Genomic DNA, 27,312 nt, shown 5'->3' with positions numbered 1-27,312 from the left:
TAAAAACACAGTATTTAATTCAACAGGAACACAAAGTAATACAAAGTTACATACAGTGTGCTTGAGAAGGTCGGAAGAAACTGTAGCTAATCATCCGTTACACATTGGTGGAGATTTTATACTTAGGTGCCATGTTGCTATGAAACCACATAAAGCTGAAAATGACGCCCATGGTTTTGGGGATGCTCTCATCATAAGCGAAAGTCATGGCCTCGTGCAGGGGCACTTTCACCACCTCGATCAGCTCGCCTTCTTCAGGTTGTCCACCACCCTCGCCGACGCGGTTCTCTTCCGACACCTCTGCATAGAACATGGTCTGCTTGGCTCCCATAACGCCCACTCCTGACCTGTGGGGCACATAGTAGTTTTAGGGAATTGCCAGGTGTCACAGAAATACATGGAAATTATGGCAATTTGTACTCGTGCCACACCATGCTTATTGTCTTTGTGTTTAGGTTGTTAGAATAAGCAAACAGAGGTAGAGTGTGACTTTTAGGACTTTGCGATCACTGATGCAAGCATACTTAATTCAGTGATTTCTTCCATCAAACTAAAATATGACCAGATCAAAGCAGCAGCTTTGGATGCGCCACATTCATGTGTGGTTTGCAATAAAGTTCAGAAGTTCACATGGTTTTCATCCTCCTGTTTAGCAATTAAAGTTTGTAAAACACACTTGGCAACTTTCTCTTTAATAAATCAAGAGTGGCAACTTGCAGCACAAAACAGAGATACAACCTTGGGAGCAAACCAAATCTGATTTTATATATATATTTATATTATATTATATATATATTTTATATATATATATATATATATATACAGTGAGGAAAATAAGTATTTAAACACCCTGCTATTTTGCAAGTTCTCCCACTTAGAAATCATGGAGGGGTCTGAAATTGTCATCATAGGTGCATGTCCACTGTAGGAGACATAATCAAAAAAAAAAATCCAGAAATCACAATGTATGATTTTTAAACTATTTATTTGTATGATACAGCTGCAAATAAGTATTTGAACACCTGTCTATCAGCTAGAATTCTGACCCTCAAAGACCTGTTAGTCTGCCTTTAAAATGTCCACCTCCACTACATTTATTATCCTAAATTAGATGCACCTGTTTGAGGTCGTTAGCTGCATAAAGACACCTGTCCACCCCATACAATCAGTAAGAATCCAACTACTAACATGGCCAAGACCAAAGAGCTGTCCAAAGACACTAAAGCCAAAATTGTACACCTCCACAAGGCTGGAAAGGGCTACGGGGAAATTGCCAAGCAGCTTGGTGAAAAAAGGTCCACTGTTGGAGCAATCATTAGAAAAAGGAAGAAGCTAAACATGACTGTCAATCTCCTCGGACTGGGGCTCCATGCAAGATCTCACCGTGGGGTCTCAATGATCCTAAGGAAGGTGAGAAATCAGCCCAGAACTACACGGGAGGAGCTGGTCAATGACCTGAAAAGAGTTGGGACCACCGTTTCCAAGGTTACTGTTGGTAATACACTAAGACATCATAGTTTGAAATCATGCATGGCACGGAAGGTTCCCCTGCTTAAACCAGCACATGTCCAGGCACGTCTTAATTTTGCCAATGACCATTTGGATGATCCAGAGGAGTCATGGGAGAAAGTCATGTGGTCAGATGAGACCAAAATAGAACTTTTGGGTCATAATTCCACTAAACGTGTTTAGAGGAAGAAGAATGATGAGTACCATCCCAAGAACACCATCCCTACTGTGAAGCATGGGGGTGGTAGCATCATGCTTTGGGGGTGTTTTTCTGCACATGGGACAGGGCGACTGCACTGTATTAAGGAGAGGATGAGCGGGGCCATGTATTGCAGATTTTGGGAACAACCTCCTTCCCTCATTTACAGCATTGAAGATGGGTCGAGGCTGAGTCTTCCAACATGACAATGACCCGAAGCACACAGCCAGGATAACCAAGGAGTGGTTCTGTAAGAAGCATATCAAGGTTCTAGCGTGGCCTAGCCAGTCTCCAGACCTAAACCCAATAGAGAATCTTTGGAGCGAGCTCAAACTCCGTGTTTCTCAGCGACAGGCCAGAAACCTGACTGATCTAGAGAAGGTCTGTGTGGAGGAGGGCCAAAATCCTCCTGCAGTATGTGCAAACCTGGTGAAAAACTACAGGAAACATTTGACCTCTGTAATTGCAAACAAAGGCTACTGTCCCAAATATTAACATTGACTTTCTCAGGTGTTCAAATACTTATTTTCAGCTGTATCATACAAATAAAGAGTTAAAAAATCATACATTGTGATTTCTGGATTTTTTTTCTTGATTATGTGTCTCACAGTGGACATGCACCTACGACGACAATTTCAGACCCCTCCATGATTTCTAAGTGGGAGAACTTGCAAAATAGCAGGGTGTTCAAATACTTATTTTCCTCACTGTATATTATATATATATTTTTTCTATCATTTTTTCTAATAGCTACTTAGCATGCCATTTAGCATGCCATTATGACCTAGCATGCTAATAGATATAATAACAGTAGGTATAACTAAACTTGATAAAATTTGATTGAATTGTACAAAAAAGTTGGGAAACTAAAAATCTGAATAAAACAGAATGGAATGAAAAATGTCCATTGTAGGAACCATATAAACAGGGGTAATTTAAGTAAGCCAATTCAATACTACCTATGTGTTTTTAGGAGGTATCTAGAACACAAGAAGAAATCTCAGGAAGAACATGGACACTTCTTAGGACCAGTGTTACATAAATAAATGCTCGTATAGCCTTTTTACGTATCTGATAAATAAGAACTGGAGTGGTTGTTTGTTATCGTCTGTCAAAGTGGAAAACCTCCTGAAGCTCTTCCATCTGAACAGATATTCCCATCGATGTGTTCTTTTATGGAATGATGGAGTCAACCGTGTTTGTCCTTGAAGACCACAGATGGTGATGAGAAACAAGGCTGTGCCTGAAGTGTTGCCTCACCTGAGACTCTGTCAAGGAGATTTCACTATGGAAATCTCCCAGGGGCCTTTATGATAGGAGCCCAGAAGGTATTTGAGAAATGCTGAGACTGGAAAAACACTTCCTTAGCTCTTCCTCTTCCTGAAATCATATTTCTAAATCGCTTAGAAAACATGAAAGATAAAAAAATAAAATTCTGCTTTGTACCAACGAATAAGAGTACACGATTACGCTTTGACACATGGAACACGCCTTCTTATCCGAGTTAAATCCGATCAGAATGTGTGGGTTGAGGTTGCAAAACACAACACTGAATTGATTAACATTCCAATAGAATTTCACAGCTTGGTTTATAGCTCAGAGCGACCAATCCAGGGAGAGCAAACTCGAGAAAATTCTCCGCCCGTATACACTTCTCTAAACATCCCAAAATACGTTTTGAAGATAAGTAAAAAAAAAAAATCCCAAAATTGAAGCCTGTATCAAACAGACAGGCTTGTAAAAGCCTGCACATGTAAAATCGTATATGATTGTCATGTAGATGGTACTGTTTAAAAGCACATATTGAGTACTGTTACATGAGGGTATGGGGGACATGGTAACCTATTGAGACAGGAAGACAAGACCCAAAACAAGACAAGACAGATTCTATGCCTATACTGCTGCTTCCTGTATATCATATAACTTTCTTTGGAATTCAACTGTGATTAAAATCCTGTAGTCTAATTTGTAGCAAAGCATTGCTAGGCACACAAGAAAATATGTAAAGAGAAAGAAATGTCCCTCTACAAGCATTTTCTAAAACTTATTCAACCTTAATGCTAATATTCTCCAGAAGAGGATTAATGAAATATTAAATATTAAATATTAAATATTAAAATATTTCAAAAAGAATCAAATCTATTTTTTTTGATAGTTCAATGTTCTATTGTAGCAGTTGAATTGAAATCCTAGCACTGATAAAATACTATTTCCAAAACCACCACTAGTTGAGGTAAGAATCTAGATCACTGGTTGTGATTTCAATTGGGGCTCAATGTAATTTATCTTTGAAAAGTTCAGGAATAAATAATAGAAAGTCATTTCTCATTCTGTTACTGAATCCAAAAGGAAAATACAATCAGTCATTTCTGAATTTGGTACTGTTATAAATGAAAGTACATCATATCAAACAGAAGTTTTGATCTGTTCAATGAAAAGACAAGACTGCAATTCAATCTTATTAACTGCAATCCTAAAGCTACCCAAGGAAAAACATTAAGAGCCATCATTATGATTTCTCTGTGCAATTTAATGGTCAGATTTTATTTTAATGGAGTCATTAGACTGGGTTCAGTGGTTACAGAACCTATTAGAAGGATCGGTTTCTGTGTCTGTCAGAGCTGAAGATTTTCGTTGGAAGTGACGAGGATGACAGGATTAGAAATGAGTTTATTTGAGGGACAGCGCATGTGGGACCTTTTGGGGACAAAGTGAGGGAGGCACTATTGAGATGGTTTGGACATGTGCATGTGGAGTATATCGGTGGGGGAGTGCTGAGGATAAAACCACCAGGAGGGAGTAAAAGAGGAAGGCCAAAGAGGAGGTTTATGGATGTGGTGAGGGAATGCATGCAGGTAGTTGGGTTGAAAGAGGCAGATGTAAAGGACAGGGGGGTGTAGAGACAGACGGTCCGCTGTACTGCCAGCAAAAGGGGGACCAACACAATATTAGGCAGGGGGATTCATAACACTGACCATCTTACAAAAGTCCCATCAGCAAAACGTAAATTGGAAAATCCGAACAGTGACTGCTTCGGCCTGCGTTCCAACACCTACCTGTCCTGTGCTACATAAAATGTCATGATATCGGTTCATTCTTTTTGAATAATCAACCAGTATCATGAAGCATTGCTTTAGTTCTCAAGCCTTGTCATGGAATAAGTCAGTGACCATTTAAAAAAGGAGTTATCTAAGTTGATTGTGAGTATAATACTTGTGACTTGGCTGGAATTTTGTATTACTTTTCCTTAATAAAATATTGCGTAATGAAATCGGTTGATTCTTTCTGTATATTCTGAACTGCCCCTGAATACACATGGCAGGTGTTGCATTGGGCATGCAGATGCTCATGATGACCCAAACAGCAGGTGTTGGGCCTGTGTGTGAGTGTGTTTATGTGTATCTGTGCTATAGGGTGTTTATGATAGCATGTTGGTCTGAGGGAGTGTTTGTGACTCCATGTAATGACACACTGGATTAGAACTGGGTGGGTGAGGGTAATCATCAGAGGCAATAAGCAGGTGTGTACGCTCCTTCTCTCCCGCACACACATGCACAGATGTGAGACGGTAAGGGTTTATGACCGTCTCCTCGTCCAAGGCTGATAAGAACAATGTCTCTTCCTGCTGCTCTAGACAGTGTTTCAGAGGTGTGTTTAACCCCACAACTCACCTATTTTCGTTCACATAATGGCTCTGTGAAGTGCTAATACTGCAGGATTACTGAGGGAGCACAACATCAAGTGGAGTTCTTACAGCACTATTAAGCCTAAGACATCCGTTATGTTTGATGCGAAACGTTTTCTGTCAAATCTGAGAACACAATAGATCACAAAAAACGAATAATAAATGGGTTTTCTCTGATTATAGGTTGTATTAGATCTTTAACTCAGACGGGCCAGCGCATAGGTGTGTCTCTGGAGCGACATGCTACACTACTTTTATTTCTCTCCACACATATAATTATAAACATTAGAGGTCTACTGCAGGGACATAATTATTAATATTCAGGCGCAGCACTGTTCATTTCACAAATCTGATTAATCCCGGGGTGCTGAATTTGCTGTTATTTGCTATAACAGCACGTCTGACACAATGGCCAACTGCAAGGTTTATATTAACGCACTAGTCCTAGTTCTCTATCAGTATTTATCTCAGGAGCTTGTATGGTAAGAGTAATAATACATGGATTAAGAACATGCAAATGAATAAAGAGTATACATGTTGATAACGTGAACTTTTATACGAAAGAAACATTTCTATTACTTTTAAGGGAAGAATGCAGATGTAACTTTTTTTTCCACACAAAAAGTCTAAAGATAAAAGACTTCGCAGTAACCAGCTACATTGTTTTTGTCTTATTACCTTCAAGCGAACATGAGGGACTGATGTTGACGTCACCACTAAATGTGGCTACAACCCTATAAAAAGTATGGTGTATAATATTTCCATAAATATCGTTTTTTTTAATTTGTTCACATTGTTTAAAAGGAATAAAACGGAGATTCGTCGACTTTGATCAACTGTGTATTAGCTTCCTAGTGTTTTCAGATCATATGTTTCTACTTGCCTGTTTAAATGAACACTTATTAATTTGAATGTTATAAACTAAATTCAGAGCAAATGCTGATGTTGAGGTCGATCTGTATATATAATTCTATAAATAGCTTAATGGCGATCGATCTGCAAATGCTTTATTTTGACTGCTGCTTTACAGTTGCAATTCAGCTCCCTGCACCACATCCAGCCAAATGTCAAGGTGTACACAAATTAAACACCTGCACGTGTTAAAAACGTGCATCCGCACCTGTAGGATGTGATCCTCCTTAGCTTGGAGACAGGAACTTCATAACCACACTCCTCCAGCACTTCCTGGCAGGCGATCTCCTCCAGGGAGAGATGCGGCTTGTCTACGATGCCTGCGCAAAGCTCATACGTCACGCCGGCTGAAGCCGGGGGCTGGTGAGGACGGCTGCCGTTCTCGTTACCCTCCTGCTCCTCCTCTGGGGCTGCCGCGGCATGGCCCTCAACTCCCTGCTCTCCTTGTTGGTCAGCGTTTGCAGGTTTCATTCGTTCCCACTCGCACATGTACACAGCTGCAGAGCGAATATAGAAGATGTTATATATTGTCAGGGAGCAGTATGAAGTAAAAGGATGTACAGTTGTGGAAGGATTACGCAAGCGGACCTCAAGCTTTTAATCTGGCTTTTACCTCCGTTACACCACAGTTTCCATTTTTTCAATATTGGTGTGAAAACATACAGAAAGAAAGAAAGTTTCAAGTTTGTTTAATCTTGTGTGACTACCTCCTTTACCAACTCCAAAAATATACATACAATCAAGTTTAAGAGGCTTTGTTCCAACACCATTGGCTCACACAAAAAAAACAGCCTTTTCTCCATGCATTGTTCAGAACATGAGGAGAATGAAGTGGAAAAGGAGAAGTCCCATTCAATGCAAGACCTTCCTTTCATTCTGAGGAGAAGGGCGCCGTCCCTGGTTAGCACGTGAAGAACAATAGTGGAGCGACACGGCGCAGGGCCACGGCCCCACGTACTGTGGCGCAACCTCTTCACTCGAATGACTATTTGTGAGTTGAAAAATATTCCATTACAAGAGAACCATTGTTTCAAAGTCCTTTCATACATGGCAGAGAGCGCCGTGAACTCTAGTGTACACGCAACCGCATCAGGGTCTACTTTAATGCTGACATTATTTAATTCCATCAAATCTCATTGAAATCAATACGAATTGCGGTCATTTTTGTTTCCTTGCAACAAAATAGGGAAAAAAGAAATAAAGAAAGAGTTAATTGTTTGCCAGGTTAATTAGCCTAACGTTGGGGGTGTACAGCACCACCTTCAGCAAACAGTTATAAAAAGATGGATAACTGATGCTGCCAGGTGGCTCCTCATGGCCTGAACTCTGACTCGCTTAGTAACGAACCTAACGCTATGGATTTAGGAGGTGACGTTTAATCAGATAAGTCGATATCTTTTTTGTGGAAAAAGGTTTAGGGTTTGCCGCCAATTTGCTTTAAAAGATGAGGCAAAAATATTAGAACGTTATTTCTTTGATATGAAATAAAAAATTTGCATTTAAAAATTATACGAGTTGGTATCAAAAGTTTTGCGACTTGCTCCGTTTAGAAGAATCTATTTTATTTATCTACATTTACATTACAATCACCTTCAAAATACTTCGCTCCCAGCGTTCCTTCCACTTCTGGATTGTGTCCCGGAAGTCTTCTTTTCGAAGCGTGTCAAGCACCTTGTGTGATTCTCGCTGGATTTCAACAACGGAAACCTTTGACCTTTGAGATGAATCATCTTCGGGAACAGGGTGAAGCCGAATCTGGGTTTGTGCGAATCTCGTGGATTATCGAGCACAAGTTGCTGAATGTCTCGACACTTTTTTGGGGTCGAGCTCGTCTTCCTGATCTCTCCTCGCCTTCCCGTGACGTTCTATGTTGAACGTGTATCATGGCAAGGATCTGTGTGGCGGATTTGACCAGTTTCATGCAGAATTTCACGTTTGCATGATGAAATCGCAGACGTGGTAACGCACGTGGTCACAATAGAACCAGTTGGCACCGTTATTCTCGAAACGTTTTGATGACACCTCACAGATAGTTATTTTCATGTTCATGTAGGGTGCCAATAATTCTGACTGTTATGCAAGACATTAGGTAACACGTCCATCAAGGTTTGGACGGAGCACAGAGACTCCTGCATGTCTTTTCACGGCTGTGACAAACACAGATAAAGCTACAAGTGCTAGTGGTAGATCTTAACCAACAGTCCTGACACGATACTGATTCTGCCTCTTTAAAAAGTGGGAGGAGTTCAGCACCCTTGACTCGAGTCTCCCCTTCAGCATTGAAATGTAGACACGATCCTTCACAGATGGCTTTATTACTGTGACCTTTTGCCTGACATATTACACTGAGGATTGCAAACAGAACTGATCTGTCTATGAATGAAAAAGCACTTCATTTGAAACATGCTTCTACTGGTTATAGGAAGAATGTGTAAGTTCTAAAGTCAGAATGATGTTTTTGTTTTTATTTAAAAGATTAAAGATGTGTTTTAGTTTTTACCTGGGCGGAACTGCTTGACCAGGATGAAGCAATGGGACGTGGTATTGAAGATCAGCACAGAGACACTGAACAGAGACAAAAAGAAAGAAGGGGTGAGGAAAAATAAACAGAACACATTAAACGTCTTACGTGATGAACAAGTGTAATGAAAGCAATGATCAATTGTTCTAGTGAAAGCAAATCAAATGCTCTTCAGGGCGAAAGCATGTTCAGCACACCTGACCTGACTCTAAAGAAAACTGGGCAAGGTAATCAGACTGAAGCGTATTAGAAATATAAAAGCGAGCGTGGAAGTCTCACGAGGATCTGTGTTTTTTTGGAGGAAAAAAGAGGCAGTGTTTATACACCTGAACCTTTCTCTGTCAAGCCCACACGTTCACACGGGATTAACCCTTTGCCTATTGTCCAGCTTCCTCACTCTAGGTCTTGGACAGAGGCTAATACTTTAGAAAGAAGAGAATTAATACCTGCATCTAAGGAATCTCAGGATAATAGGATTTTAGAAAGCTAAGAAAGGAAATCCAGCAAAGCATGCTGGGAGAGACAGACTTTTGTTGGTGAACCGGGAGCAAACTAATCACTCTGTGGAGCAAGAGGTCATCCATCCATCCATCCAAAGCAACTACTCTCCCATAAGCACCATTTATTCTGCCCATCCAGGATGTCCAGCTGCTCAAGGATAGGCCTAAGGGCCACTTCTCTTCTCGAGAAGGCTGTTGAGAAGTTAGGTGAGCCATGACTGGACGGGTTAGGTGTGTGCGCGCATTTGTTTTGAAGGCTGTGGAGACCGATTCCTGTACACCCTGTTGGGAAACCGGATAAGCGTCTATAGAAACAGGAAGCCCTATCCTGATTTTCCCAGAGTGAAATCAGAGTTGAATATTACAATTCCGCCTGGCTACTTCGAGGAAGCGTGCAGACACACAGACGGACTTCACCCCTGAATACATGCTCTCTGGAGACCAGAAGCAACAGTTCAGAATATGTAGGCTGCCCAAGAACAAGCACATACACGCATGCAGACATGCACAATTAAAGAGAATGGGAGGAATGCCCATTATCTGGAGACACCATGAATCATTTGTACTCCTGATCAAGAGGGCCAGATTCCATTTTAAGAGGCCCCCCACACACACACACACACACACACACACACACACACTCTCTCTCTTTCTTTCTCTCTTGACCATTTCTTCACCCTCCAGTCCCTTCCCTAAGCAGCGAGACATGCTGTTCCTGCACCCATGACTCCCTCCCTATGTCTCTTGAGAGAGCTTGGGCTCTGCTGACCCGCAGTGACTGCGCATCTGCTGGGTCAGTGCACCGGCGCGTCCCGGCAAGTCCCAGCATCCCACACCACGCTGCTGCACTTGGCAGGCGGGAAAAATGCTGCCACGGAGGCACGCAGGAGATTTCACACATCGTTAAACCTGTCCTCTGTTAGCACTCTTTCACTTTTGTGGCATGAGATGAATGGAAGAGAGATGAGGCCGAGTGACAGTTTAAGATGTGCTTATATTGGTCGAGTTATCTGATCCTCCTAGTGCCCTTGCATTTACATAAGCAAGTAGATCTGAAGATCCCCTGTCTCTCATCCCTCAAGGCTCAAGGACAATTGACACCAATTCTCTGGGCTTCTTAGCTCCAAGGACCAGCAAAGTGTTCACAAAGGACTGGAGCAGGGGCACTAATGACCTGAACAGATGCTACTCTTAATGGCTTTACCTTTCAATTGCTGCATCCCCACTTCGACCCCTCCACCCGACGTTTTTCTCGCAAAACGCGTATCAACCAAAAGATCGACAGACCAAACAGTGCAGCAAAACAATGCACCGGATGACCAAATGGCAAAACGCAACAGTCATAAAAGTGTCACAAAAGCAACCTACGAATGGTGCATACACAGTTACTACACCAAAACAGCATTTTTATTTGCACTCTTTCTCAACAAATCACCAGCTCAATGCCACTGACTCCTGGAGTCGAGTTTCTTCAACCTAAACCAAATCTTGGGGACATTTTGATCTGTGTACGAATGAAAAACACAAACACATTCAACATATGAATATGTTTATTTAAAAATGACCTTATTGAAGATTCTGTAAAGCTGTTTGGGGACAATCTGGATTTTAAAAAGTGATATTGAAATAATACTGTGTTCCATTCACCTAGGTGGTCCTGCATCTCCGAGTTGGTTCTTTCAGCCTCCTCTCACAGTGTCTGTATTTTTCTTTATTAACCGTCAATGCCGTCCCTAGGCTAATCCCTGAGCCTGAAGAAGTGATCAATCACTTTCTATTATAAGTGAATCCCCTCGAATCCGCAATTTATGCTGCCCTCCTGTGTTTCCTTGAATAAACAAAACTCCTCAGCTTTTCTTATGAAAATATGTCTGTCAGCTCTGTCCACAGAGGAGTTTAGCTTAACTTTGAGAAATAACTAAATAAATATAAAACCAATAAGAAAACCACCATGATATCTGGTAGCAAGAAACCTGTTAAATTGCCCAAGGCAGACTACAGGGTAGTATTGGATTAGAGGGCTCTTTTTTTTTTTTTTTTTTGTGGGAACCAGTATCACAGTTTTATTACTGAACGGTTTATCACATCTGGAGGACTGAAAGGTAGCTCTATACTGGAGTGCAATAGCTAACTTCCTCTTCTTGCACCGAGGTGAGAGATTCCAGGCTTCTGCTGCTGCTTCTTATCTCTCGTTTTATAACAAAACGGTTTGCATAAAAAGCCTCGCTTTACATTCGCAACAGTAAAAGCGGCAGCTCTATAAATCAAACAACATGGTTAAAGAGGCCAGTAGAGCCAACCAAAACCCTCATTTCCTGATGCACAGATGCAAAAAGAGGCCGTGATGGAGAATTACCGCTCTTTAAAAGTAAACAAACTTACTTAAAAGGAAAAAAGTGTTTTTTTGGGCTAGACAGAGAGAAAGCAGGGTGCGGCCCAGTCACGTGTGCGAACGTGGTGATAAGCTGTTAGGAAAATATTAAATAATGTGAAAACGCTAAAGAAATATGCCATTTGGCCGAGGTGCTTCAATCAGAGGCTTTCTAACACACTTCGGTCTGTGGGGACTGAAAGGGTGAACATTTACCTGTCATGAGTTCGCATAAAATCCCACGACTTCTTTGTTCCATTCTGTAAAAGAAGAAAAGCCAAAATGTTAACAGTTTTTATAGGTATAAATTGTTTTAAACCTATTTTAGAAAGGAGCTGCACAATAGGATCCAATGGATTATACGTTCAAAATGCTATATTCCTTATACCTGGACCTGAATGGGACCAAGCTGCAAAGGACCTCGGTGCTGTTAGTGTTCATACAGTAAATGGCTTCAAAAGGGGACTCGGTTCTCTTTCTGGTTATTTTAGCATTGACGAGATCTTCTATACAAAAACTCCGGCATCATGGTGAAAAACCTGTGTGCCACTGAATTACGGTCATTCGAAATGGTTGCTGTACATGATGCTATCATTTGGCTGTGAATTTGCTGAACCATCAAAACCAGCTCATGCTTAATGCCATGGAGCTACTGAGTGTTTAGTGACGTAGACAAAATACATGCATACACCACATAATATAAATACAGTAATATACAGTAAATATTGTTACTGTCACTGACATGTTAATATTCTTACAGCTACCTGCTTAAGCTCTTTATTATAACTACTAGTGCCACAGTGCCTGAATTAGGCTATTTATCATGTTCACAGCCAACACGGCTGAATACGGTATTTTGGTGCATCCCATAGAAGCGTTTCCTTCATTTACGTTCTTTAGATAACTTAGGATGTGTGTGTGTACAGCAACCTACAGGTTTCTTAACCCGTAAAGCAAAATGTTTAATAGATGGAAAACGCTTTGTTTTAACAATGCGCAAATGAAATACAGCACAACAGGAAGCCCCAATGTTCACTTGTGGGTCGTTTTTAAAGGGGTTTGGGCTCATCTGTTGTGTGGGCATTGATCTGAGACCACTTGGAACATGGAGAGTGTTTTCACACTCGATTTGTTTCAGCCAATTTAAAGTGCACTCAGTGACTCGATCGGAGTCATTTGTGAATGCTCCAAATGAACTCAAACCCCCGAAACTCAGACCCCGATACATGACTCTTATACAATAACCAAACTAGCTAAAGAAAGAAAGACAAAGGTAAGCGCAATTAACGGGGCAGTCAGTTCCCCACAGTGAATCTAAGTGAATAGAAATCACTCATGTAATAAGTAGGTTATTGAAATATGGTGCAAAATGTGTGTTCAATTGTCAAGCCTCGGATTGAGGGTGGAATCAAAGAAAATGTGAATGACACTCCGCTTTGATCAGAGCTTGTGTTTTAAAACCGGAATGGTGCTCAACTCAAACATGATTGAACGTTAACTCCATGCGGTATTACGTCTGGGTGGTGAAAGTCCCTAGTCTGGTTTATCTTAACTGACAATAGAATGATCCGAAAATGAGGGTAATCTGTGATATACACTGATTTATTAAACACGCTACCATACATTGAGTATAGGGGGAAAAAAGAAGCTCTATGTTCACTCTTACTTTCTGTCTTATGTGGACAAATGCTCTGGTATGTTTGATCACTTTAATGCATTGAGATTCAGATTCTGCCAAACATGCAGGCCACAAGAACAGACATGCAGGTCAAACTCTCAGCTTTTACTTTTGAGCTGATGGAGGTGTATTACGTTTGTGTTCAAATGTTAAGTGTGTACACAAATCACATTATATATACACATTTTCAGCAAATCATAGTAGAAGCATAGCAGAAGCATGAACAATTCTAGCAGCCTAAAATACTGACTGTAAAAGAGAAATTCATATACTTGCTGGACCAAATTGTCACCTGAACAGAAAACAAGCTGCAACTGAAGCTGTGCTGAAATGATTCATCCGAGAATAACCAAGAGCACATATCAATTTATCAAACTAGAAAAAAAATATAATAATAATAATTAATAATAATAATAATTTTGCAATGCGATTCAACAATGATAAACGATAAACAATTATTCAAAACAGCTCATGAGTTTGTGCTACTATATTGGAGGTAAGTATTTTTTGGGTAAAGTATAAAAATGATAGTTATTAATATATATCGTTATTAATATATAAAGCTAAAACGACACTATATGGTCAAAATCTTGTGTATTCCTGAACAATACAGCCATATGTTGGGCGAATATCCCATTTCTCATAGAGATTTTGCGGAACGATTTTTGAAGTCAAGTGAAGAGGCCTAAGGTCCAGTGTTCCTGTTCAAAGCTGTTCAGTGAAGTGTTCAAAGCTGTTCATGTGAGTTCTCACTCTCCAGTGTTCTGTATTGTTTTAAAGATTTATGATCACACTTTCGATATCACCCAAATGAGGATGGGTTCCCCTTTTGAGTCTGGTTCCTCTCAAAGTTCCTTCCTCATAACATCTACGGGAGTTTTTCCTTGCCACAGTCACCATGGCTACTCATCAGGGATAAATACACATTGTTCGCCTTAACTGTTAAATTCTGTAAAGCTGTCAGCGCTATAGAAATAAACTTGACTTGACTTAGAGTGTAGTCCACTCAAAATCTTGCATATCAACCCGATAGGTAGATGTCTTCATGAACATTGTTTTGCTGATACAAGAGTTAGACATCTCAGTGTTAGTGAAGGTTAATCATACTAAATATTCTTCCAAACTTGTTTTGAGCAGGTTATATGACTTTTTTTGTCATATAGTGTCCACATTGCTAGCACTCGGAAAAAAACATCATTTCGCAATAAATCTCTGCTCCAAGCAACAGTAAGACAACAGTGATTTAAACCCCCAGCTGGACAAAGTCAATGCAAAATGAAAGCAACCAATAGGAACAAAGCTATCGTATCTAATGTCTCTTCTTTTTCAGAGACCTGTTTTTTTTTCCTTTACATGAATCTTATTTGCATTTGCTCTTACCACTGTTTGATCATTTTTAATGAAACTTAAGCAGCAGGTTAAAAATCAGACATGCTTCATCTAAAGTGTAGAGAGGTTGGCACATGCGCTATATTAATTAAACGATGATGGGCTAGAACAAGTCGATAAGGGCTTGCCAAACCGAGATGCCTAGCATTAATGGATGACAGAACACGTCTCCGTTTGATGGCTTTTTGGCATGATGTGAACTCGAGGGCAGTAATGACAGCACTTACTAGTTTAAACATACCAGAAATGTCTTGTTTGTGTTTTTTTTTCCCCCAAGAGTACATAATACGTTTCCAAACTCATCGTTGGCAATCGTTTATCATTACCGGTTTATGCATGAAAGCAAACACACAGGACGTTTTCAAATCCGCACCGTTCATAATTCTTCTGTTTTTTTTTTTTATCTTAGGTATTTGTATAAATGACATTGAGAACTTAAGCACTGAGGAGCGCAGACTTTAAGGTAATCCTCCTGAGTGGAACTCCATCATAAAGCTGACTGAGAAGATGTTGCTGTCACTGAGTTATTCCGAATTCATTATTATACTAAAATACCGTGTGGTTTACGCTTAACAACAATGCCATTATAAAAAAATACTGGATGTTTACATTAAGGACATGCATATCATCCTTATCAGTGACTTCATCTTGGCTCTTGTTTATACAAGTTTGTTTCAGAAGGCACATCATGCCTCTCATTTTGGCAAAAAGCTGTCCATTCAGCTTCTTTGCTGTGTCCCTCGCTAACACACATGCTAACAAGCTTGAGAATAGGGACATTCGAAGCATATATTTAGCAGAGTTTTTTTTTATTTTCATTTGTGTATATGACTATAATTATATGCCAGGCTGTAAATCTACATTATAGTCCTCTAACTGCTAATATTCTGTTGACAATGTTCTGTTTATATAATTAAGTGCAAGCCTGAGATAAGCTCAAAACAATGAAATAATGGTGAAGTAGAAGCAACATTTCCTTCCATCTGAGGCTTGACAAATGAACCCATACAAACTCTTACAAAGTGCTTCGGGGAAAATTCTCTTTATTGAGTCCTACCCAGATTTGATACCAGTATGCCTACATCCATCCATAACACATGTGACTCATACAGAATGGGTGGAAAATGTGTATGCGAAACAAATCAGCTTATCGGCAATTAGGATATTTTCCCTCGCTACATGAAATGCTACTTATAGAAACATGGACACCAGAGACTAATGGTTTTCATATTACTGTATTATACATATTATTTGAAAGCTTTAACAAATTATTCTTTACTGTGGGGTGAAGCTGCAACTTATAATAGAAAACTTCGGAATCCTGATACGTGCTGCGCTAAATATGTTGAATGAGGAGTACAGAAGTAAGAAGTACCAACACTCACAACAAAATCTTTTACAGTAAATGCAATGCAAGAACTTTCTGGACTTTGTCTGAAGTGCAAACACAATGTGCTACAATAGAATCTTTATTTGAAGTGGGAAATCAACCACGTGCTCATTCGTATACGTGTATAAGTCCAATCCTCTCCCACAACTTTGTAGGACATAATCAACATTCAAAAATGACATGCTACGCCACAAGTCTGTAGCAAACACGCATAATAAGTGTATACAAGTAACACTGGTGTTACACGTAATTCAGCGATCAAACATCTGCGAGTTATGCATTGGACCACAATCGCAAATGCAGGTGTATGATTTTTTTAAGATTATAATAGCCCCCGAAACACAACAGTTGGCCTTGTTTAGATAGTAATGGCTAGTTAGTCAGTAACGACTGGGTTGGTTAGTAGGCCATCAGGGTAACGCTAACAAAACATCTATTAGAGCAGGGAATCACTATTATTACTTAAACCTGATAACAGACAACTGCTTGTCCTGGCTTAACACCCTGAGCATGACCTACTCAATCAGACCGGCATGAGAGCTCGGTTAATAAACAGCAAACCTCCATTAACGGAAATGTTCATGCTTAACCCGAGGCAGTGGACTAAAACAACAGTGCAGGGAGAGTGACTCTGCATGCGGCTTCAGTAAGTGAAGTACGGCCGGAGAGGCCCTCAGGGTCCCTGCTGCTCGTGCACACAAATTTTGCACCAAACCTGGAGCTTTTGGAGGTAAAAATTTGCATGTGTATGTCGGATGCTTGCAAATAGCCTCATTTGACATAGACATGACCGAGAACGAGCTCGAGAGCTTTGTAAAAGCTGTGATGTTCTGCGCTGAGGGAAAACTAGGAAAACTTTCAATGAGAAAAAAAAAAAAAAGGTTCATTTATACCTACAAAATGTGATTTTCTTCATTAAAACACATTCCTGTAACCGGATTATGCAGCGTTCTTTTAAAGGTGTTAAGTCACAACACATTTATTAATAGAATGCACACCTTTGGCTAGAGCTCATTTCCAGGCACCTCAAGGTGAAGGGGAAGGAATCAAGGAGTATAATAAATGGCTGTTGTAATGCACGCCAGGGCAGAGGTGTTTACCCTGTTCCTCAATGCTTCAAAGTGAGACACACATTTTTGTGGAGGCGTGAAATCCATCATTTCTTCCCATTGGGGAAGGTGAGTAGGGATAAAAACGACCCATCAGTGGCAAGTGTGTACTTGAGTGCATAGTTGTGTAGGTGGAAAGAGGCATGTTTAGATAGGGGATAGCAATACAAGATGGCTGGTAAGCTTAAAAGTGGGCATCTCCAAGTCCACGTCCCACATAGCAGCCCACATACATACCGTAGGTACGTGTGCATATAAACAAGCAGGTCTTGTGTAATATATTATGCCTTTTCTATAATTCGACTGATACCTGAAAATAAGGCTGCTAAAACTGTGATGCAATCATGCGTGATCAGAATTCCACAAAATGATCCCTGATGATTATGAGAGCTGACCAGAGCAGACTCACTAGCAGGAAAGGCGTGCAAGTCCGTACAAAACCGGTACGTCAGTAGCGTGAAGGCACGGCGATGACACGACACGCCCTGAAAAGTGCAAGTGATGCACAGGCCGTCATCCAGCCTCCGCATGCTCTTACAAGAAAAACACAATCCGACTGAGGCCTTGAGGCTGAGAAAAACAGTTTTAAAGTGGAACCATAGGTTTACAGAGCTCCTCTATAATTACTGCCATAAGATCTTGCTCCATCATCAAACAATGCCGGAGCTCTATCCAAGTACTCGTGCCTTGGGCCAGTGTCGAACAAGTACTTTAGTTCTATGCCCCATTCAACCCGTTTGAGATCACTTCACGTGAGAACAAATGCTACTGCACTAAAGATGAACTTCGTCATAAATAAGGCGACCTTCATTTGGATTTTTTTGTTAAATTGCCCCAAAAGGAGAAATAAATGAGGTAAGTTGTCTGTTGTGCAATCAAGCATGGCATAACAAGGAATCCTAATAATCTGACTAGAAACAAGAACTTAAAAATGAGCTATAAATTGGTAGGATGTCTGTTTACTTGGAAATGATGCTGTTGGACCAATTGAACCTTATTGTTCAGCATAATTCAATAAAACAGAAGTCTATAGTGTACATAATGTACTGCATCTAGTAAACAGCATCAACAGCTTTCAATCTTTTTCACAGAACCACTTTCATTTTTTTTTTTTATCAGGTACACGATAAGTCCATGACTACAGTCACACAAAAAAACTAAACAAAAAATGTTTAAATAGACCAACCCTAAGATTTTATAGACAAGTCTTGTCTTATTCATTCTTTAGGTGACTCTAACTCTATAGGACATATCCTTTCTACATAAAAAATGTGTAAAATAATTTGACATATAAATGTGAATGAGACCATGATTACGGTCATTTCTGAACACAATGGTTTGTCTGGTGAGTAGAAGCGCAGTAGAAGCACATCATGTCACCTCACTTTTGAGGAACCCTTGATGAGGAACCCTGGCCTACAATGACCTACTTAAATACCAGTCTTTTGTAAAGACTGTGCATGGTACCTACATGTGCAGATGGCAGGGCTCCTCATTATCAGGGCCACTCACTAAGTGTAAGTGTGAAAAGCCCTTTGGGGATACTGGGAATCTCTAAAGGCATTGATTACGATAGAGATTAATAGGCCAAAAGGAGGGAGCAGATAAAACCTCAAAATGAATGTTCTTCTCCTGGCCCTATTTGCAATAAAGGATCACAAGTGAAAGGGGATGGCGATGTAGGCCTTGTACTTTTGGACGCTTAAAGTCTAATTACCATCAAGTCCCACTTTATAATGCTGTGACCCCAGCAGCTGTCATGAATTCAATTGCCAGCATGCTGCCGTTTACAATCAGGGCCTTTAATTCCCACCATGTGCAGTACAACTTCTCAGGATTTAAAACCCTCATCACACACCATCCCCACCAGGCAATCACACTCAGCTAGTATTAGAAATGAGTATTCATGGGGCTAGAGATGCTAACTGAGTGTGTTGCTGAAGAGTGCAGGTGGCAATTAAACCCCTGCAGACATTACACATGAGGAAACATGGAGGAGATGATGTGTTCAAAACACCAACTAGAACACTGCTGCATTGCCTCAGAATTGATAAGGTATAAGAGTAAATAATAGTCCTCAGACTAGCATTGTGGGATTATCTGTTACCTAAAATGGAAAGGTTATTCCATGGCACAGTGCCACACTGTGGATTTGTAGATATGGTGATAAACCCAAAAAAATTAACAGCTTAAGTAATTGATGATGATAATAATAATAATACATGTTATATTAAGGCGGCTTTCAAAACACTCAAGGACACCGTACAGTTGAGTGATAATCATACAAATCAAAACAACAGCAGTTTAACTGTTACAATTGATCAGAAAAAGCTCATCTAACAAATGGGTTTTGATCTCGAATAGATAGTGGAAAAGAATTCCAAAGATGAGGAGCAGCCCAGTTAATTAGTATTACATTTTAATTAGTATTATATTTATTTGGGTCAAATTTAAGCCAAGGAAAGGCAGCTTTTTCCTTTTTGGGGGTCATAATAGAATAGACATATTTGAGGCAAAAAAACAGTAAATCGATCGGCCACGCAAAAAACAAAAGCTTTTTATAGTGGTAATAGATAGAAAACAAACAGACAAAAAAAACTGGTCACTGCAGATGTTCAAAAACTTTACCTTCAAATTCACAATCCAGCTGAGTTTTAATGATTGCTGCACAGCTGGTAACATTATTACACCCTCCACTACTCTCCTTAAACCTAAAAGGGTGGAAATGTGTTTGGTTCTGGATAATTACATAATTTATCAAAATAGTTTTAAATGGAAAACCATGAGCTGAGAAAATAATCTCACAAATATCACACCAAATGTGAGGTGTGACTTTTTGCTCATGTGCTTCAGTACAGTTTATTTTAAATGTCTGTATTGATAGTCAGATTATTACCCCCAGGACACGCTTTTACAGAAGGCTGAAATATATTTGTTTTAGGTCATTGGAATACGCTTTAAAACACAGCATGAAACGTATATTCTGTAATATATCTAGTACTCGTCAGGTTATACTTTTTTGACATCGTTATTTTCTGGATCAGGAAAAAAATAATGTTCCATAAATTGGATTTTCCAACACAATGGTCGGTATCTAGGCGCAAATCAGAGTTAACCAATACGGATGTTTTGATGAACGTTTCCTGATATACCCATTCTGAGCAAGTGCACATTTCCAGACAACCATGCCAACAACGACACACCACCTCACTGCATGCGCAGGTTAATGTAGTCTGTGCACTGCTTCAGAATAAACAGTCCAGATCACTAAGGCAAACAAAACGACTTTAAATACATCAAGTAGCAACCGGAGTAATAGAACCCGACAGCTATCAAACAAACCTCTCGCTGTATAAACAAGCGGAGCACGCCTCCTTACTGCACACACGCTGCCTCTACAAACACGTGTGCTCGGTACAGAAATGAATGAGCACTGAAATACTGAACAGAAACAACTGACCAAATGAGGAGAAATACACTGTGTGTGCTTGTGAATGACACAGGAGGCCGAGAAGAGCTTAAAGCGGCTTTAAAACCTCAACTCTTGCGCACCACAGAACAGAATCGCGAATAAAAGAAAGAAGAAGAGAACAGAAGTTTAATCTGTGTCCATCTGCTGTCTTTGCCATCACAACCCCCCCGAAAACACCTCCGCTCCCCTTCTACACCCTCCTACAGGTGTAAATGCTCAAATTAGCCTTTAATCCTCTTGCCTGCATACACAGCATGGTGCAAACCAAAAGCTTATGGCTATTGGGCCACAATGACCAGGCCCTTCCATATGCCTGCTGCTTTCTTCACCACAGTTTAGAGCCCTCCGCTACAAGAGGCTCTACATAGTTAATTTAGAGTTTGATCTCTTCTCTCGAAAAACTAGACGAGCACTATCTAAAGAAAGACAACTGTACTTTATATTACCATGTAAGTGATTTATGAAGCCTTTCAGAACCCATAAAAGTCATTGTTCTCATGAACAATTTGTCCACAATCTCACAGGGAAGTGATACACAGGACATAAATACAATGCCATGAGTGGCGACTGAAAACGCCCAGCTACAGGGCCGAAGCTACTCCAGCGCAGTGGGAAAATGTTCTCGAGTTAGTTGCCACCCAACTCTCACCATTATGTAGCTCATAGAGCTTAGTCAGGCTGAGGAAGTAGTTTGAGGTTACTAGCAAACGAAGGCCATACAATGTTGGGAAATAGACACGGCTATTTTATTCGCCTGCTCCCATAAGATGGGTGGAAGTGCTACAGAACTGGCGACACGTTCCTCCTGTAAAATCCCACGAGAAATCCAGAGTAATAACGAGGCCAAAATATGACAGAAGAGACTGTTAATACGACTGATGAAGAAGAACACTCATGTGTTCACACTGTTCCATGTGTTAACAAGCTGGCAGCCAAAACAATAGAACTGAAAAGCATGTCTGCATCTCACCTTTTCTTTACCACACGTGAATAGTGGATTGTGAACAAAAGAGCACACGCCCCACCATCAGACGAGGTCAAAGCACATTAGTGACCTCACTGACCACCTGTGCATTAGCTCTCTAGGATGACCTTAACAACTGCCATCTGACATCTCAGAATATCACCCACCAGAGATCACCATCACCTGGAGCCTACTAGTGTTTTTTTTTTATAATCAGTCAATATGGATAAACTGGCAGAGCGTGGCTAAACCCGTGGGAAAAAGATCGTGCTCAGCCGATCCTTTGGGATCTGATATTTTAATCACCTCTGTTCTTTCTCCCAAACATCTGCCCATTACGAGCACCCGATGATCTGGTGCTTGACGAATGACCACCACTTGTTTCCTTGTCCTTCTCACTCTTTGCTCACTCCAGCGTGGCTGCCCCTATTGTTCATTATCTGTTCTTCCCCACACGATCTGCACCGTTGTCCATCCGCCAGCCCCTGTCCTAATCCACCACCTCCTCCCACCTCTCCACAACATGCTCTCTTTGATACCCCTCCTCTCTCTCTCAGACCCCTGCGGGTAAAGCAGCAGGTTGGCAGCTGGAGCAGTTGACCGTGTTGGCTCAGCTGCTGGCTTACAAGACACAAGTGAATCCCAGATTTGCACGAGGACCACTCGGGAGCTCTGTGCGATGTGAGTTTCATTAGCCAATGTGTCGACCAATTCATTAAGCGTTTCATTTACAAGTGGGTCAGCATTTGATGATTACGGTACCTGAGATTCTACCGACCGCAGCTTGTAAGTGCCTACAAACTGTGAAATCATTTCAGGAATACTAGCGCTACAAAAAAAAAAAAGTTCTAAAAACAGAGGAAAGACGATCAAGCTAATGTAAATTTGGACCAGGCTCAGGTTTTTATAACTTAAGCACTTCAAACACATTTTGAAGTCCTTAAAATAAATCTGGGACAAAGAAGACCTTCCAATGCTCATTCTGCAGTTTTAGCTGTTGATGTCCCCAAGTGACAAAAAGCTACCTGAAAGTAGATGATCGCAGTTGAGAGTGCTGTGTTCAGGTGGTCCAAGCTGTGTGCACAGTGACGGTAATATGAAGCGTTGCAGTTTGTAAGGAAGTTGGCAGCAGCAGTCTCCTGGTACACAGTGCCAGCAGGGACATGTGGGTGGCACAGCACACTGACTCAGTGCTGCGGCTGCTGTGGCTGCTGCAAAATCTGAGGGGAGGGGGAGCTGCCACTTATCTAATGCAGCTCCTAAAAAAAGGCTATGTGAGGCTAACTGATTTTAGCTTTTAAGGCGCCATTTAAGCCGAATCGAGGTACCGGTGGTACTGATGTGTGCCATGTGTGAACTACATGGATCATTCCTGTACAAGCCAAGACTTACAGAAAGCTTTATAAGCAAAGCAGGCTTATTTTTTTTGAGGGTGCTTATCATGCCTACTGCATCACCAAGGTCAAAGCCAGTCCTGCTCTTATCAACTATAATATTCATTCATTTATCTTCAGTAAACACTTTCTTTTGATCAGGGACACAATGGATCTAAAGCCTGGGAGTTGGTGAGATAATGTACACCGTGAATGCCGTGAGGTCCTTCTCTGGTCAACCTGAACACACTTTGACACACTTAAATCACACCAATCCATGTAGACAGAGCAAACATGCGAAACCTGACGCAGGATTCAAGCTCAGGACTGAACTATGAACCCTGCAGCTGTGAGACGGCACGGCTACCTGCGGCCACCCAGATGTAATACTGAGAGACAGAAACATTTGGTCAATTATAAGTGATATGAGTTTACAGTCATTTTTGGGTAAACAATAACTAACTAAACTAAACAACTACCGCTACTAACTAGAGAGACAAGTTCTTAAATGTGCAAATGTGCTTTTCTAATACAACAGGATGACAATGGCCAACAAAGGCTTTACATATTCTACTTTTTGTTTACACTTAATAATATTCAAACAAAAAATACATTCTCTGAACTTTCCTCTGTGCCTTTGATCACTTTTCTTCTCGCTGATATACACTTATTATATCATTTCCCAACATTGCCTAACGCAGCCTGAAAACGGTCAACATCGAGCAGAAATTTTGTTCTTCCAGGACATGAGAGCTCGGAGTGTCCTGAGAGTGATTTTCCTGCACAGCGTGCAACACCACATTGACTCTGCATTATCAGAATGAGTGGGAGTCCCATGAGCATGGAGTGTGATTGCGCCATGCATTCCATCCATGCCGGCACCGAGGACCGGATGCGACTGACTAAGACATCGCGAAAAGAACAATAGGCCTAGACCTGGGGATTGGCGCTTTAACTTCAGAGGAAGCATTACTACATAGTTAAAAATGCACATAGAGCCAAGCGCATATGGAGAACAACAATCAGAAAGGAAGCGACTACAGGTGCCCCGCAAAACCCGAGCACTTAACGCATTGGGAGAACAGGAGGGGAAAAAAGACGCTGGATCAGGAAATGTTGATGAATTTGCTGAAAAATGTACAGCTGCGCTGACATTTCCGTAGAATAAAAGCGGGAAGAATAAATCTGTTAACAGTAACACATTCGTGAATAGACGACGAAGGTTACAACGACAGAAAATAGTCTATAACGTGTAATATTAAGAGCCCGTTTAAATAACAAAGATTCTGGGGATTTCCATATCAACAAAACTTGGGAAAAACTATTATTTCACTGCCATAGAATTAAGAACAGGAACAGCTGAACCATTTCAAAAAGTACCTTGGAGAAAAGGATCCAAAATGTGTTTACGGGGTCACAGAGATGTTTGTAGTGTCCAAATCATTTAGGGTTTTTATTGTTGCTTTTTATCATATTCATTTACTTGCACTGTTGCTCATGCAAAATGGTATATTTCATAACAAAACACACATTTAAGCCATTTTGCAAATTTACTGGTTCCATGATTCTGGGCTCATTATGACTTTATTTCCCCGATTTTCCTTTTTTTTTCATTGTAATTAATTTCTTCGCAATAAAGATCAAAACCAAACCTCCACAGAAATGTGTCACTGATTATTAGTTATTATTTAGTTATAATGTAATTAAAAGGTCATCTGAATGGGTTAAAGTGCAACCTTAAAAACACGAAACCTTTAGAAACAAGCAAACAAATTTCCATTTGAAACCACAAAAGTAAGTACACCCCTCACATTTCAGCAACCGTTATGGTATATCTTCTAAAGGGACAATACTATACAAATGAAACTTGAGTTGTGAGTTAGAGTGAGAGAAGGAGAGTCTTTGCCATGAGGTGCCATGTTGAACATCCAGTGGTCAGTATGAGAGAATTACACTCAAAGCACCAAATTCTAACTGCTCTCATACAAGACACATACATTTGTATTGATTTCTTCAAGGCTCTTCTCTGTTCTGGAATGAACTTCCCCTAGATGTCCGAACAGCGGAGTCCCTGGTTATCTGTAAGCGACGGTTAAAGACCTACTTCTTCCTGAATATCTTAAACTAACACTTCCAAGTTTGCTTTGTAGAATTCAAGAGTTATATTTATATTAAGTTTGTAATCTAGCGTACCAGTGTAGATTTATTCATTGCTAGAGACTCAAAGCACTTTTGTATGTTGCCCTGGACAAATGCTGCAAATGTAAATTTGTATAGTCATGTCAAGAAGACAAAAATATGACCATGATGAATAGGACATGTAGCTTTGCATGGTTACAGTTACAGACAGTTATTTTTAACAATAATAGCTGTATGTTGAGTTATTTTCAGTGGACATTAAATCTGTACTCATATACAACCTGCACAAATAACTACTCTAAAATATATCCAAGTTTCATTTCTATAGTATTGTTTCTTCAGAAGATGTGATAAAATGGTTGCTGAAATGATACTGTGTAATATACACAGGGTTGTCAATCGATTCAAATATTAAATCACATTTAATCGCATGATTATTATGAGTTAACTCGTGAATAATCGCAAATGATCCTCACTCACAATTATAGATGCTTTATGTAAATGTATGTTTATTATTAGTGAAACCAAACTCAACATAGAGCATGATCAACAAAATATTCTTGGAAATGTTTTAAAGTAATTATGGTGTTTTATATTACGTAAATCATCAGGACACCAAAGACAACTTTTGCTGTTTCCAGACGGACGGTTTTAATTGCCGGATGTGCACATCCTGGGGGATTTTGTGCATCATTGGTGCTTCAGTAAAACAAATGTTCAGTGATCAAAAATTATTTTTAGATGGAGGTTTTATATATATATATATATATATATATATATATATATATGAGTAAAGAAAGGATGACTTAAATAAATGTGTGTTGTAGGTTTAAATTTTGCCTCCTTTATATTTATTTATTCATATTTTTAATAAAAATTGTCAAACAGAAACGCGTGCTGCGTTAATAAAAGATCAGTGCATTAATTTTGAAAGCCATATATATATATATATATATATATATATATATATATATATATATATATATATATATACACACACACACACCGATCAGGCCACCTGCCTAATATTGTGTTGGTCCCCCTTTTGCTGCCAATAAAGTTCTGACCCATCGAGCATTAACAGCATTAACTTCTTCAGCAATTTGAGCTACAGAAGTGTCTGTTGGCCATGACCCTGTCGCTGGATCACAACTGTTCCTTCCTTGGAGCACTTTTAATAGATACTGACTACTGCAGACCAGGAACATCCCACAAGAGCTGCAGTTTTGAAGATGCTCTGACCCAGTCGTCTAGACAACACAATTTGTCCCTCGTCAAACTCTTTACACTTGACCATTTTTCCTGCTTCTAACACGTCAACTTTGAGAACAAAATGTTCAATTGCTGCCTAAAACAGCTCTTCCACTAGCAGGTGCCATGATGAAGAGATAATTAGTGTTATTCACTTCACCTGTCATAATGTTATAATGTCACTGTTATGCCTGGTCAGTGTGTGTACAATATGTATGTTTATATATATATATATATATATATATATATATATATATATATATATATATATATATATATATGAGATTCCTGTCTCATAGCCTGCTCATAAACCATGTACAGTATATTACAGAGCAATGGACAGAGGGATTCCCCATGTAGCTTGTTAGCACGCTGCTAGCTAAAGCTCAAGGTTTTTTGTTTTTTTTTCCAGCGACATTTTCACGACACAAACGTTGCCCAAAACCACCCTCTTGACCCGTGTTAGGCAAATCAATGTGATTTCGGAGCAGTAGGTCGCCGTTTAGAACAGTGAGATGGAGGATGGAAGGCTGGGGGTATTAGCCGGGGAATGAGTGGAGTCTGACAGATGACAGATGAACGACTCACCTGGCTATAATGCACCGTGAACGGTTTCAGATAATTCGAGCTGGTGCATGGAACCACCTGAATGTTATTAATCTGCTCCATAGTTCACGCACACCTACACACACTCATATATATTATATATATATGTATGTATATACACACACACACTCACATACACATACACACACTTCCTCACCGGTGTTCCTCAAAACAGAAAGCTCAACCGCAGCCCTACTCAGAGAAAGTCTACGGAAGCCTGTGAGGTACATAATCATACCGCTGG

The 27,312-nt window shown here is 40.2% G+C and overlaps 1 protein-coding gene across 3 annotated transcripts; it reads right to left on the bottom strand.

The window, feature by feature from the left end:
- On the bottom strand, positions 1-27,312 carry nudt14 (nudix (nucleoside diphosphate linked moiety X)-type motif 14). Of its 3 annotated transcripts, XM_046836725.1 has the most exons (6): positions 27,226-27,264; positions 27,051-27,144; positions 11,914-11,957; positions 8,806-8,870; positions 6,514-6,802; positions 1-347 (listed from the first exon to the last, which is right to left on the bottom strand). In XM_046836725.1, the coding sequence occupies exons 2-6, from the start codon at positions 27,129-27,131 to the stop codon at positions 98-100; spliced, it is 729 nt and encodes a 242-aa protein (XP_046692681.1). In that variant the 5' UTR covers positions 27,132-27,144; positions 27,226-27,264; the 3' UTR covers positions 1-97. The 3 variants fall into 3 exon arrangements, with proteins under 3 accessions (XP_046692681.1, XP_046692682.1, XP_046692680.1); XM_046836726.1 differs by lacking the exon at positions 27,051-27,144 and having other exon boundaries at positions 27,226-27,312; XM_046836724.1 differs by having other exon boundaries at positions 27,051-27,287.

The sequence above is a fragment of the Silurus meridionalis genome, chromosome 23 (assembly GCF_014805685.1).
Source record: "Silurus meridionalis isolate SWU-2019-XX chromosome 23, ASM1480568v1, whole genome shotgun sequence".
In the NCBI taxonomy this organism is placed as follows: domain Eukaryota; kingdom Metazoa; phylum Chordata; class Actinopteri; order Siluriformes; family Siluridae; genus Silurus; species Silurus meridionalis.
Note: the sequence above shows the minus strand (reverse complement) of the source record. Positions and strands in the feature narration are given on the sequence as shown.

Bases quoted from the DNA above. Each gene is read 5' to 3' on its own strand.
- nudt14 (XM_046836724.1), bottom strand. From the start codon at position 27,131: ATGGAGCAGATTAATAACATTCAGGTGGTTCCATGCACCAGCTCGAAT. The intron at 8,871-11,913 runs GTAAATGTTCAC...GTCTCTGTTCAG, and splicing joins TTTATGCGAACTCATGACAG to TGTCTCTGTGCTGATCTTCA. The intron at 6,803-8,805 runs GTAAAAACTAAA...TTCGCTCTGCAG, and splicing joins GGTCAAGCAGTTCCGCCCAG to CTGTGTACATGTGCGAGTGG.